Genomic DNA, 13,984 nt, shown 5'->3' with positions numbered 1-13,984 from the left:
GGACAGTTCACCTTCACCTGGCATCTGAAGTTGGACGCTGCATTGTGGAACATGTCACATGGGTGGGCGCTGGACAGGGGAACGCATCTTGCTGCACGTTATCATCAGTTGCGGGCTGGGTTTACTAAGCCAGGCGCCAGACATATGTGAACCCAGCCTTAATGGCATGGCCAAAAAACTGTCCGGATCTCAATCTGATTGAAAACTTATGAAGGAAATGTAAATAAATAGCTGTATGGCAAGGCTTCATCCTCCAAAGCTGACCTATCGACTGCTCTTCAAGAACGTTGACAACAGTTCATAAGTGAAGTCCATGTCTCAAAGATTTTAGGTCATTATAAAAGCCTGAGAAGGAGCTACAATGTATTTGCTGTTGTTCTTTTTCTAACCTATTTGTTAATACTAATTTATTTGTTATGTTTCAAGAAACCAGAATATTCAGCTGTTAATATGTCTTTGTGTTGTGTCTATGATATATGTATTAACTATGAAGAATAAAAGCTGGGTGACCACCCTCTAAGTGTGCCAGTTCATAATTTTTGCTAGGGGTTGTTCACATAGCCTTTGGAAAAATGATACCACATTCTGCTTCATTTACAGGCATGCACAGGCATCATCAAGCACCTGACCTACCTACCTTTTACCCATTGTCTCCTGGAGGTGTGGGCCAGATGACTCCTCCTCTCGGCTGGTAAGTTTTCCAAATAGACTCTTTTCTATATTGTTGCCTCTAATATTTCTGATACGTCAGAAGATGAGTGGACTTCCTCCAGTATGGTATCTTATAATCATGAAAGTCTTCAAATCTGAAAATTCTTGAGCACAGAACTGCATTATCATGTGGAATTCTACCAAACAAGAAGCAGGAGACTGGTCAAAGAGAAACATGGCAAACCTTACTAGTTTTACATAACAAGGTAGGGTACTATTCAGAAGCCAGACAGCTGTATGACAAATGTTTTGGAAGATGTAATGGCGCAAATTTGTTTGGATTGTAATGGCCCTTATTTATTAAGATTGACACTTGACACAACAGTGTATGAAAAAAGATTGTAGTGCACACCTCTGAATAAATGTAGGCAATTTTGGACTGTCTTTTGATGAAAAATGAAATATATGCCAGTCATGAACAGGTACCATTTTTTGTTATGTTTCAAGAAACCAGAATATTCAGTCCCGGACGAGCCCCCCATTGTCTTTTTGCATCCATGTATTTTTGTATATTTTTTTGCTAATAAAGATTAATATTTTATACAGAATAGTGTTGTTACTGATAGGTGTGCACTGCATTATAGTATATCCGCTTTTTTTTTCTTTTGTTTTGTTCATTTAGAGAACAGCCCGACCCACGTTGCGAAATTTGGTCTAGATTTTATTAACCCTTAGGGGGAAATTTGTAATTTGCTGTGCCAGCGCAGAGTTGCAAAATTGTGCAAATTGTTTTTGCAAAACCCAATCTTTGCACAAAAAACTACTGCACAAACTACCAGAGAATGATAAGTAGTGAGAAATACAGCATCTGTCCTTCATAACAACCAGATTCTGGATTTCATTTTATAAGTACAGTTTAGGAAATTATGAACTAATTCTTTGTTATGGGAAGCTCCTTCATTTTTTGTTTGCACTGAATGGGGTTGAACTGCAATTCCAAATACAGCCCATGATAGAGTGGCGTTGTTAGGGAAAAAGAACAGGTTCTGTTTTATTGTTATACAACAGTTTAAATTTTATTCTTAAAGGGGTACTCCCCTGAAAAAACTTTTTTTTAATCAACTGGTGCCAGAAAGTTAAACAGATTTGTAAATTACTTCTATAAATAAACTTGATCCTTCCTGTACTTATCAGTTGTTGTATGCTCCACAGGAAGTTCTTTTCTTTTTGAATTTCCTTTCTGCCTCACCACAGTGCTCTCTGCTGACACCTCTGTCCATTTTAGGAACTGTCCAGACTAGGATCAAATCCCCATAGCAAACCTCTCCTGCTCCGGACAGTTCCTAAAATTTACAGAGGTGTCAGCAGAGACCACTGTGGTCAGACAGAGAGGAAATTCAAAAAGAAAAGGACTTCCTGTGGAGCATACAACAGCTGATAAGTACAGAAAGGATTAAGATTTTTTAATAGAAGTAATTTACAAATCTGTTTAACTTTCTGGAAGCAGTTCATACCCCTTTAAAGTCCTGTCTTAAATAATTCAGAGCCCACATATGATGTCTGGAATGAAGTGAATTCCTGATATTTTTTTTTAACTTTTTGCACCCCAGAAGATGGCAAGGCTTGGCAATTTCTGTGAATTTATTACGCAACCTTATTTTGCTGGGGAAAGTGACTTCCAGTCATACATTTCCTTTGCAGCAGATGCTGCCAGAGAAATGTGTTATCACTTGGCAGCCAATCAGAAAATTGCTCTCTATTCTGGCTTATAGCAGGGGGCTCTGTGTTGGAGACCCCCTCTCTATGATGTCTATATGTTCTAGTATGGCATATGGGCAGTGGTTGTCTTCATGAGACTCTTCAATATTGCAATTGAGTTCAAAAGATTTTAGGCTCGCTCTAGCTGTGACTGTTTATATAGAATTATTTATACTGGGCTTATTGGCAAGTGTTCACAGTGTCTTCTGTTCCAAAATGTTGGCACTATAGGTTGATCTGTTTTTATTCAAAATCAATTTGATGTTGATTCTTCTCTTAAGAAGATGTTTCTGGCAGAGAAAAGGGTTTGTGGATGATCCAGATGGTAGAAAGCATCATCTTAGTGTTTGTAGACCAAGTATAAATGTTCCCCAACAACATCATGGGTACAATATATATATATATATATATATATATATAAGACGAGAAGGGCACCTGCCCATTTTACGTAAATAAGGATGAATCAGTGAATTTGGAAAAGGACTAACATTTTTCCGTTATGTTTGTTATTCATGCCCAGGTGCGCAACAGTCTATGCCTTGCCATCGAACTGTGGGTTGCAGTATTTTGTAATATTTTCTTAATTTTTTCACTGCCCTGTAAAAGTTGCCAAGTTGTCTTGTATACATTGTGACACTGTGGCAAGGGAAGGGTGTATTTCCATAGCTAACCATGGAGAAACCTCCACCTGTGGCCTAATTAATGAGGTAGCAGAAAGGGGAAGTGTGTTTAAAAGGAAGTCAGACAGACTAGTTGGGGCTCTCCCCAGAAGACAGCAAGGTGGCTGTGGGGGGAGGCAGGGGTCCTGGTGAGGAACACACAGCCTGTGCTGTGAGTGGCCCCAAGTGTGGACAAGACACACAGCAAGAGGTTGCAAATGCTGTGTGCAAACAGTGAGTAAAAGGTTGCAGGAGGCATAAGTTTAACTGGCCAGGAAAAGCCCTCCAGTTGATAGTCAGGGCATGCTGGGTTGTCTAGTCAGTGACTGGACGGTCTAGGGTTTTGTTTGTTCCAGTTTTGTGTTTTTATTTTTCCTGCAACCTGTGTAATAAAGCTGGCGAAGGGGCCGGGCTTGCATAAAGTACTGTTGTTTGCCTGCTGATTGAAGTGGAAACGTGTCCTGTGGCTGTGTCAAGGACGATCCCAGAGCTATCCCCAGGGAGAAATCCTTAAAATTGGTGGAGGATGCGGGCAGACCAACCAACGGTCGAGTTGCAGTGAAGTTGTTGCCAGGAGCAACCAACCATGCATGTTGCAAGTGGGATAAGCCCAGCCGTAGAGCACAAGAGCAGGACTGAGCCTGTGGTGAAAGCGTTGCTAGGGGCAATGGTTTGCATCAAGCAAGTGAGCTCTCTCTCAGGTGAGGAGACAGGTGGATGGGCCACCTGCACAGCGCAATAGCAGTAAGCCATGTTGTTTGTTTTGCAAAGATGGGTCGATGCCGAAATGCCGTTGCTAGGAGCAACCGACATGGACAGCAACCGCTTGTCGCCAAGAGGGATGCTATGGTGAGCACCTTGATAAAATTAGCTGTAGTTCAGCAAGAGGACATCTTCACTCCTGATGATCCTCAGGTCAGGAGGCCAGAAAAGATGGACGTGAGGACCCGTGAATTACTGGTGGGTGGAATCCCACTGTTTGTGGATTTGGACTGTCGCCAGGCTGTATCCAGAGTCATTCTGGACATAATACCCTTTTTGAAGACCCGACCAGAGCCTGGTAAGACTGTTCTGATTGACTTTGAAACCTGTTATAGGACAGTGAGCCATGTTATGGAGGTGTGTGCTGGGCTTGAGATAGAGATTATACTGGGCAGAAACTTCCCATATTTTTGGAAGTTGTGGAATGAGGAGAGTGTGACAGAGAAACCACACACAAAGGTTCCTGAGCTAATGATGGATGGTGTGTCACTACTTGATTGTGTGAACTGTCCTGTAAATTTTTAACCTATGCAGTGTGATAATGTTTTTTGTCAAAAATTCATGCCTATGTGTTCTGAAGTAATGTGTACTGCTGCCAACTCAGACTGGACAAAAGAAAACCTGTGTGAGCTGGTAGTAGGTGGTAAAAATATTATTGCTTTGCTAGAGCCTAGGGGTATAATAAGTCTGGTGAAGCCGGACCCTGTCATAGTGTCTATACAGGCAGTTATTTGGGGTTGTAAAACTGTTACTGTCTGTTTTTCTACCCCCTATGGTACTGTGAGTCACAAGGTTGCAATAGAGCCCTCTTTGGAGTATGATGTAGTACTGGGGATGGATTTTCTATTTTTTCAGCAATTATTGGAAAACTGGCAGGTAACTAGAGCAGGTACACCTGATAGGCCTACAACACTTGACTTGCACCACACACTAGTAGAAAGTTACTCAGCAGAGGCTGAGGAGTGTCAGCAGTCACTAGATATATGTCAGATAGGGGTCTGCCAGACTGCTGGGTTTGCTGAAGAACAGATCGCGAGTCAAGTCCAAGAGGATCCAGAGACTCAAGTGACAAGTGTGCCTCTGACTGAAACAGAGTCTTCAATAAAACCAGAAACGGAGAAGGTGCCGGAACATGGGTTCCATTCGCCAGTTAAAGATGAGCCCAAGGGGGGACTGAAATTGCACCGTCATCTGGAAGAGGTGCTGTTGAACGGAAAAGAAGCTACAGAGATGTCTGCGGATAATGCAGAAGTACTGAAAAGAGTGCACGTGGAGCTGGGTGCTGTGCTTACTGTCATAGACAGAGTCCTGAGTGAAGGAGATGTGATGTCTGGACCAGAAATGGATCAAGACCAGGAAGGTCGAACCACTGGACCAGATGTTGTTGTTGCAGACCCAGGAGCTCTTGACGTTTCTGCGAGTGAGCGGAGAGACTGTGGTGAAGTGAAAGAAGTCTGCTGGAGAGCAGAGAAACAGTCCAGAGAGACTTTCTGGGGACTACCCTGAGGCCAATGGGCCAAGATCCTTGCAAAGGGGATGACAACCCCTAAAGGAGGAGACGGGTTGGAACAAGTTGGCTTGAAAGAGCAGGAAGCGAAGCTTCAGCTGCAGAAAAATGAGTTTGCAGGATGAACTGTCCCGCTCCCAGGATCTTGTGACCAGCAAAGAGAGAGAATTGGAGAGTCTGGCCAAGCAGGTCTCATTCAAGGATGAAGAAGTGAATGTCCTGTGTGAGGCATATCTGGCTCTACAAAGTGATCACAAGGCTAGGTCGGTAGCCATGGAAGAGCTGGAGAAGGAGAAAGTAGTAATGGCTTATAAGGTGGAGAGCGTGGAGGCGCAGAACGAAACATATCACGCAGCTTGTCTCATGCAGCTACCTTGGATTCACTGAGAACGCAGCTCTCTGAACAAGAGGCTCAGCTAAAAGTCTATGAGCAGAAAGTGTCCAAGATGGCGCAGCTAAAAAAAGACAATGAGCAGATGAGAGAACAACTGTTGTCCCTGGAGGATACTGTCAAAAACTTGGCAGGATTGCTGGAAAGTGAGCTCTGCTAAGCTCAAGAGTGAGCAGCAGAAACATTTAAAGCTACTGGAGACTGAGATGCTTTCTCTAAAAGTGGCGGAGTCTGAGCAATGGACTCAAGAAACGATAGAGTCTGAAGACCATGAGAGGAAGCCATATGAGAAGTCCTCTGAAGCTGAGACTGAGGTAAAACCCTATGAAAGGTCCTCTGAAGCTGGAGAGATATGGACATTGGATGGTGAAAATGCTGAGGCAGAGAAGTTCTCTGAGGCAGAAGGTAAAGCAGAGATAACTGCAGAAGTCCTGCAAATGGGTGACACAGGCTTGGTTGGCTACCAGCAAAGTTCAGTCCCGTGAGTTACTGGTGGGTGAAATCCCACTGTTTGTGGATTTGGACGATCCCAGAGCTATCCCCATGGAGAAATCCTTAAAACATATAAAGGTTACATACTAGATTTACAGTAACAGCTGCTTCATTGATTCTTACTGGTTTATGAAGAATTTATTACTATAAATTTTAATTTTGATGTCTTAGATACAAAGTTAACAGTGTTGATGTTTCAACAGTTTTTAGGCTGGGTTAACACATTTTATTTTGGTCAATGTTATGGTCAGCATTCTCAGGAAAAAACAGGAATGGATTGGAATTACAAAAAAGTTAGAAATCTACAGTGTCAGTTCCACTCCTGGTATTGGCTAAAAATATTGACCAAAAACTGACCTTAAAAAAGGGACCCCTCCAAAATAAGGAAAGGATAGGGCTCAAAGGGTACTTCTATTCCATAATGACTAGTAAAAAAAATAATGCAAGATAAGTGAGGGGTCATTTAGTATTAGGGTCCAGAAACTTCAAGTTACATCTCTGGCCTCCTTGTACCCCTTGGGAATAGATGAACAAATGAAATTAGCATTGAGACTTTTTGTCTATGCATTTAGTAGTACCCCATTGGGAGTTGCTTCATTGTTACTTTGCTGGCACTCTCATTTTATGCCAGGGTCTTTAGGTGACTTGTCATTATTTTTTGTATTCAATGTACTGTTTACAAAACGTACAGACCCTTGGTGCGGAAGGAAGGACTCTTTGAAGACAAACTGGAGTGGTGTTGTTGACATCTTTATTAATTGTGTAGATGCAACAAATTTCATGGCCGAACCAACCTCTTTATCAGGCAATACAAAACAGATGGGTACTTCTGATTTACTGCATCTTTAAGGAGATGCCCTTGTATTAACATTATTTTCCTTAGAGTAACTGCTTTTATCTTCTTTGTTTACAAAAATAAGAGTCCTGCATTGTCTGTGAAGCATATATAGCAGTGTCATTATTACATCACTGTTTTTTGTTAGATACATAACAAACAATTGTCCAACACAAATAGAATGTCACCCCTTCACCCCATGCTTTGTATCACAATGGTCTGCAGTTTATCCCATACAGTATAATAGAGAGTCAAGATGTATAATCTTTCACACTAGAATAATCTCAATCCTCCATTTCATGCCTGTGGCCTATTCTTCCCAATAAAGACAATTCACTAAGTGCTGGGATTGTCAGCCGAGCAGCATTATAGATGCCCGCAGCTTCTAAAGCCATTTTTACATGAAATCTGTCAATCAATAACCCTGTTTGAACTGAATTGATTGAGCCAAGTCAGCTACGAATGAATCAATTATTCTGTCTGAACTATTCTTTTTAAATATGTTAATCCAGTTCAAAGTGGAAAGCCGTTCCAATCAAAAAGAAACACAATGTAATCTATGCAGTTCAAAGCACACACAAAACAATAATACTTACACTTGATTTCAGAATCCTGTATGTTAATGTGTGTCAGTATCTAGTATAATCCATAGCAGATGTGTGCCTGCTTCCTAGATATATCGAGTCTTTAGAGTGATCAAAAATAGCTATTAGAAAAAAACACTGGGAAATCTACTTTATTGTTATACCTATATTTTCTTTTTATCTTAGGTATTCACATCACATGGTTCCTGGTCCTCCAGGTCCACACGCAACTGGAATCCCTCACCCTGCTATTGTCAATCCTCAGGTTAAACAAGAACACCAACATAGCGACAATGACTTAATGCATGTGTGAGTATTTCTTTCACTAAGGGCCCTTTTACATGGGCCAATGGGAGGCAACAATCCAGCGCTGATCGGCGCTCATACCCTCACAAGGCCCAATCAGTCATGCAGCCAAGCCATACGAACGATCACTGGATTGGTCATGCAGCCATCTAAATACATTATTATTGGCTGCACATTCCCTGTTTAGACAGGGTAATGTTCAGTTGACAACAATTATTTTACACACCCCATATTGATCACATGTAACTTATAGTTCTATGTTTCTCTAATGGGGCCATGTGACCTTTTCTCCACTCTCCAGTGCCCATAGTGCAACTGCATCCTCTACACTTTAATGAGAGTTGCACAAATGGTGTAGCCCTGTGAGCCACGCTATTTACGTAACTCCCTTAATAGCCAAAAAAGCCAGAAGTAATCAGATGGGACATCCCCTTTAAGCCTTTTTGTTAACATGTAAATGAGGCTCAAGTGCCCAGGGGTGTTTCCCAGCATGGCAAGAGCCCATGGTTAGCCAGCCTATCTCCTTTTATTGCTTGCATATGCCTATCCCACTTTGAATGAGAGTCGGTAGACTTCACTGCTAAACCTGGGCTCTTGGTGCGCTGAGAAACACCACCTGGGCACATAAGCCTCATTTACATAGTCAGGCCTGAAAAGGACCATGGAGATAAAATATACCCCAAATACTATCTAGTCATGCCATTCTTTTTACCCCTGTTAAGCTGCTGACGGGTCACTTTAGTATTTCTGGATGCCTTTGTATGTATGCAGTAATGTGAAGGCCTTAGATCAGTGGTTCTTAACCTTGTTGGAGGTACTGAACCCCACCAGTTTTATATGCGCATTCACCAAACCCCTCTTAATTGGAAAAATAAAATATGATTTTTTCAAATTCAAAACACAGGAGGTATATATTTAAGTATATATTTATACATAGGTTCACAAAATGAACAAAACCATTAAGAACAAAGAACAAAACCATGAAAACATGATTTTCACACAAAAACCTAATGCATATTTACTGCAAATCAGTGACTTCTGCTGTTGTCTTTCAGAGACCAGTTCAGAAATGCGCGGCTTTACCTTGGCAAGTGCCACTCTCATGTCATTTTCGCAACAATGGCAGTGTTCCCCCACATTAGGCAGGCAGTGTTCCCCGTCATTAGGCAGACAGAGTTCCCCCACATTAGGCAGACAGAGTTCCCCGTCATTAGGCAGACAGAGTTCCCCCACATTAGGCAGGCAGAGTTCCCCGTCATTAGGCAGACAGAGTTCCCCCACATTAGGCAGGCAGAGTTCCCTCACATTAGGCAGGCAGAGTTCCCCCCCATTAGGCAGGCAGAGTTCCCCCACATTGGGCAGGCAGTGTTCCCCCACATTAGGCAGGCAGTGTTCCCCCACATTAGGCAGGCAGTGTTCCCCCACACTAGGCAGGCAGTGTTCCCCCACATTAGGCAGGCAGTGTCCCCCCACATTAGGCAGGCCAGTGGTCTTCAACCTGCGGACCTCCAGATGTTGCAAAACTACAGAGTTGTAGTTTTGCAACATCTGGAGGTCCACAGGTTGAAGACCACTGATGTAGGCAGTGTTCCCCACAGACGCGGCCGCAGGGATTTAATAGTGAGGGGGGAATTGCCCTGTCGCTACAGGACAGGCAAACACCGGCTCAGCTCGGGACCCCAAGCAATTGCTTGGTTTGCCTGTCCTGTTGCGACCTCCCCGCCGAACCCCCGGGACTGACTCACCGAACCCCTGTGGTTGGACCGAACCCAGGTTAAGAACCACTGATATTTAGCAGCTGATGGGAATGGCTGTTATATGTAATTACTTGTTAGTTTGCTGTATATCCACCCATTCATTATATTTCTTCATTTGCTCTCTTGTGTGGTTTTCATCACAATCAGTCCTTCTTTTCCATTTAGGAAATCTCATCATGAACAGAGAAAAGAACAGGAGCCAAAAAGACCTCATATAAAGAAACCGCTGAACGCTTTTATGTTGTATATGAAAGAGATGAGGGCGAACGTTGTAGCAGAGTGTACGCTTAAAGAAAGTGCTGCCATCAACCAGATCCTCGGAAGAAGGGTGAGATTTTGGGGTTTCTTTCTTTTCCTAACCGCTCTAAAAAAAAAGTGTCTTTCTTGCCCAATCAGAGCTCGGCTTTTATCTTACTAGAGCCGTTTAAGAATTTAAAGCTGATTTCTGATTGGCTGCCCCAGAAAGCTATTTACGGTACTTGAGGCTACATTTTTGCTCTTGTTACATTCCAACGCTTTGTAATGATTGTGCTGTTGCCTGGCAACCAGCAAATACAGAGTAAATGAGGAAGTGAACAGCCAGGACTTCATTCACCTCTGTTCTGTTACGCGTCCCAGAAGAATAATTTATAAAGAACAAAAAAAACGAAATTGCTTTAGAATGGTACTTTGTTCTCTGTCCAAGAAGATATCCTGAGTGCTTCCTGCGCTGGTAATGTTTTGGCATTCCTTTTATACCATGCCTGCAGAGATTATAGATTTAACCAGGAGACATAGGGGAGATTTTTCATTGCCTTCCTGACAGTTTTTTAGGCTGTAATTTGCAGAAAACCTATTTTGCGCCAACACTGTGCGCAATTTCAAAATAGACACTTTATGCAAATGCAGTAAATCATTATTGACATTGCAGTGGAAGATATTAACCACATGCGCCTTTTTGAAAAAGATACAAATAGTGCGTACACTTTGAACAATCATTTCAGGAGCCTTTAGATATCTAGCCAACTACAATCTCGGTATAGGAAATAGGAATCCACTGAATAATCACCCAAAGCCTAAGCAACTAATTCTTAAAGGGTTACTCCGGTGGAAAACAATGGTATAAATACCATTATATACCGTGGAACCGACCAAAAGTTACAAAAATACCGTGATACACACATTTGGTCATACCGCCCAGCCCTACTTTAGAGTATGTCACCCTCCCCCCCTCCAAAATGTCTGTATGAGCGACATAGCATGAAGGTCCTAGATTGTGATAGATATGCCTGTATTATCAACCACCTGTGTCCTTGAAATCATCATTTTACAAAACTATTACATAGTGACTAAAATGGCAGGGTTTAGAACAACATATAAAGAAAACAACACAGTACTTTCATTTTCTTTACAAAATGTAACCCACAACACTCATTCACTTCCCAGAAGCAAATGAATCATTTGTAGCGTTCGTTTCCTGTGACTCACATACTTCCAGGAAAGCTATGACCCTGTCTGCCTGTCACGTTAGATCCTCATTTCACTATGTTTACCCTCAGGTTTACATCTGCTGTAAAAAAAATATATATATATATATATATATATATGATATCAGTTTACTGAATTTATGAGCTGTTTATAAAATAAGGACTGATGGTAAAAAAAAAAAAAAATCAGGATACTGGCATGTATCATCTAGGGCGTGAGAATCCAGTCACTAAATGCCGAAGCCACGATTATTAATAGTTAAGTATTGCCAAGCTGTGGATGCAGAGAATCTCTGTCAGATGGTTTCACATAGTGCCTAATGGGGAGATTTATCAAAACCTGTGTAGAGGAAAAGTGGTGCAGTTGCCCATAGCAACCAATCAGATCACTTCTTTCAATTCTCAGAGGCCTCGTTAAAAATGAAAGACGCGATCTGATTGGTTGTTATGGGTAACTGCACCACTTTTCCTCTACACAGGTTTCGATAAATCTCCCCATAAGGCTCCAAACTGTGCACCTCTAGCTGTATCAAAACTATCACTCCCAGCATGCCTGCATGCTGGGAGTTGTAGTTTTGCACCATCTGGAGGTCCACATGTACATGACCACTGCCCCAGGTAGGGGTTGAAAGCCTCTTCACATAGATACCTTCATATTTCTGAAATTCTGCTTGTGAGCCAAGCAATTCATGTTTTTTAGATATGCAAATGATCAACAAGTGCCCATGGGGCAGGGCCAATCGCCTCAAGTGGCAAGTATTTCCACCCCTATCGCCTCTAGTCCCCTCCTCCTTCATATGATTGACAGCCTCTGAGATGTTTACTATAGGGGATAGAAATGCTGAACACTTAAGGCATCTGGCCCTCATTTGTGGGCACTTGCTGCTCATTTGCAAATATGAAACAACTTAAAGGAAAGCTGTCATCAGTGTCACCTGCACTAACCTGTTGGTACAGACAGGTAGTGCAGGTGACGCTGATGACAATGGTACTTACCTTGTCCCGTACCGTGCTGTCGTTCTCCAGCAATCCTCTCCGGTATCTTCAGCTCCGAGCTCCCGACTTGGAGCATGGGCGGAGCTTCAGTGATGACGGAGCAGAAGATACTGAAGATGTTAGCCAGAGAACTACAGTATGGAGCGGGACAAGGTGTGCACCGTTGTCATCAGTGTCACCTGCACTACCTGTCTGTACCGACAGATTAGTGCAGGTGTCGCTCATGACAGATTTCCTTTAAATTGTTAAGTTCCTAAATATAAAGGCATGCCTGTGAAAGGGCTTTTAACACCTTCCTGGCACTCTGATTAGTTACATTATGTGAAACCATCTGATAAATTCTAACTCCAGCCAAAAATATTAATCCATAAGGGGCATTAGCAGGGTAAGGCCGAATAGCCATCCTGTTCTCCATTTCACCGCACGGCTCTGTTCCCCTGCTATTCACCTGGCTCCAGTCCTGGCGCACTGCATTGTGACTAGCCGTTTCACACAGTGGTGTGTGTGTTTATAGTGGAAGTCACTTTCTCGATGTAAGTATCAGCTGTTTCACTCAGGGGTTTGTGTGTAAAGTGAAAGTCACTTTCTCTTTGTAAGTATCAGCCGTTTCAAAGGGGTTTGTGTGTGAAGTGGAAGTCACTTTCTCTATGTAAGTATCAGCCATTTTACACGGGTTTGTGTGTGAAGTGGAAGTCACTTTCTCTATGTAATTATCAGCCGTTTTTAAAAGGTTTGTGTGTGCAGTGGAAGTCACTTTCTCTATGTAAGTACCACCCGTTTCACACGGGAGTTTGTGTGTAAAGTGTAAGTCACTTTCCCTATGTAAGTACCAGCTGTTTCACACAGAGGTTTGTGTGTAAAGTGAAAGTCAATTACTCTATGTAAGTAACAGCTGTTTCACACGGGTTTGTGTGTGAAGCAAAAGTCACTCTTGCCCTGTAATGCAGCGTGCCAAGAACGGAGCCAAGTGAATATCATTCCTGTTTATATTTTCCTCTTTTTCTGCTGGAATAGTGGTAAACTGCATGCATTATAAATTTTATATATAAAAGGATCTGTTTGTGAAGGCTCTTGAAAATTATCTACATTGCATCCTTTTCAAATTTGTGCTCTTTTCACATATGCTTTGTGTGGGTTATGACCAGAAACTATAAAGAAATACTGGATCTGGCCCATGACAGACACCATTGATTTCTGTCTGACCCTAAAACCCATTGGGCTTCACCATAGTTTTTCAGGATCCCTCCATACAAATGAACATTCCAATGGAGAAAGGAGGGGTAAGCTACTGCCAGTCCCATCTGGCAGCAGCTTAATGGATTGGGTGGTTAAAATCCAACACACCCAACACATCTCTTGTGACTTTTTCTGTCCGGAGGTTCCCATACACACTAGACATTTGACTGGTCCTTAAGTTGGCGGCTTTAGCTGACTTTTTTCTAATGTGTATGTGGGCCTTCAGTCCTTTAAAAATCCCATTGAAAAACACTACAACCAGTCTCTTCTCCAGCTTGAAATAGTTGATAACAATAAATAATAGATTGTTTTCAACTCCCTATTCCACAGGTAAGGCAAAAGTCCTGGCACCCGAAAAGTAGTATTATTCTGTGTATGTTTTGATTATCTGACTTTCACAATGACTTTTAGCTGTTTCATTGCAGTTTATGATTTATGTCATATAAAAACCATGATAGCACTCAAGTTACTATGTAATGAAGCAGTCCTCCTTCCATTTATGTACTTTATTAGTTAAAAAAAAACACTGACTAATTGTCCTTTCTCAGGCTGACAGGAATATTTAACATGAAGTATGTTGTTCT

At 42.1% G+C, this 13,984-nt stretch overlaps 1 protein-coding gene across 3 annotated transcripts in view; it reads left to right on the top strand.

The window, feature by feature from the left end:
* LEF1 (lymphoid enhancer binding factor 1) overlaps positions 1-13,984 on the top strand; it is a 102,456-nt gene that overhangs the window by 54,242 nt on the left and 34,230 nt on the right. For all 3 annotated transcript variants that reach the window (XM_056564387.1, XM_056564402.1, XM_056564394.1), the window contains exons 5-7: positions 601-691; positions 7,826-7,948; positions 9,868-10,030. In XM_056564387.1, the coding sequence (XP_056420362.1) occupies positions 601-691; positions 7,826-7,948; positions 9,868-10,030 (377 nt within the window). The remainder of the gene's footprint in view (positions 1-600; positions 692-7,825; positions 7,949-9,867; positions 10,031-13,984) is intronic.

Source organism: Hyla sarda, chromosome 1 (assembly GCF_029499605.1).
Source record: "Hyla sarda isolate aHylSar1 chromosome 1, aHylSar1.hap1, whole genome shotgun sequence".
In the NCBI taxonomy this organism is placed as follows: Eukaryota; Metazoa; Chordata; class Amphibia; order Anura; family Hylidae; genus Hyla; species Hyla sarda.
Note: the sequence above shows the minus strand (reverse complement) of the source record. Positions and strands in the feature narration are given on the sequence as shown.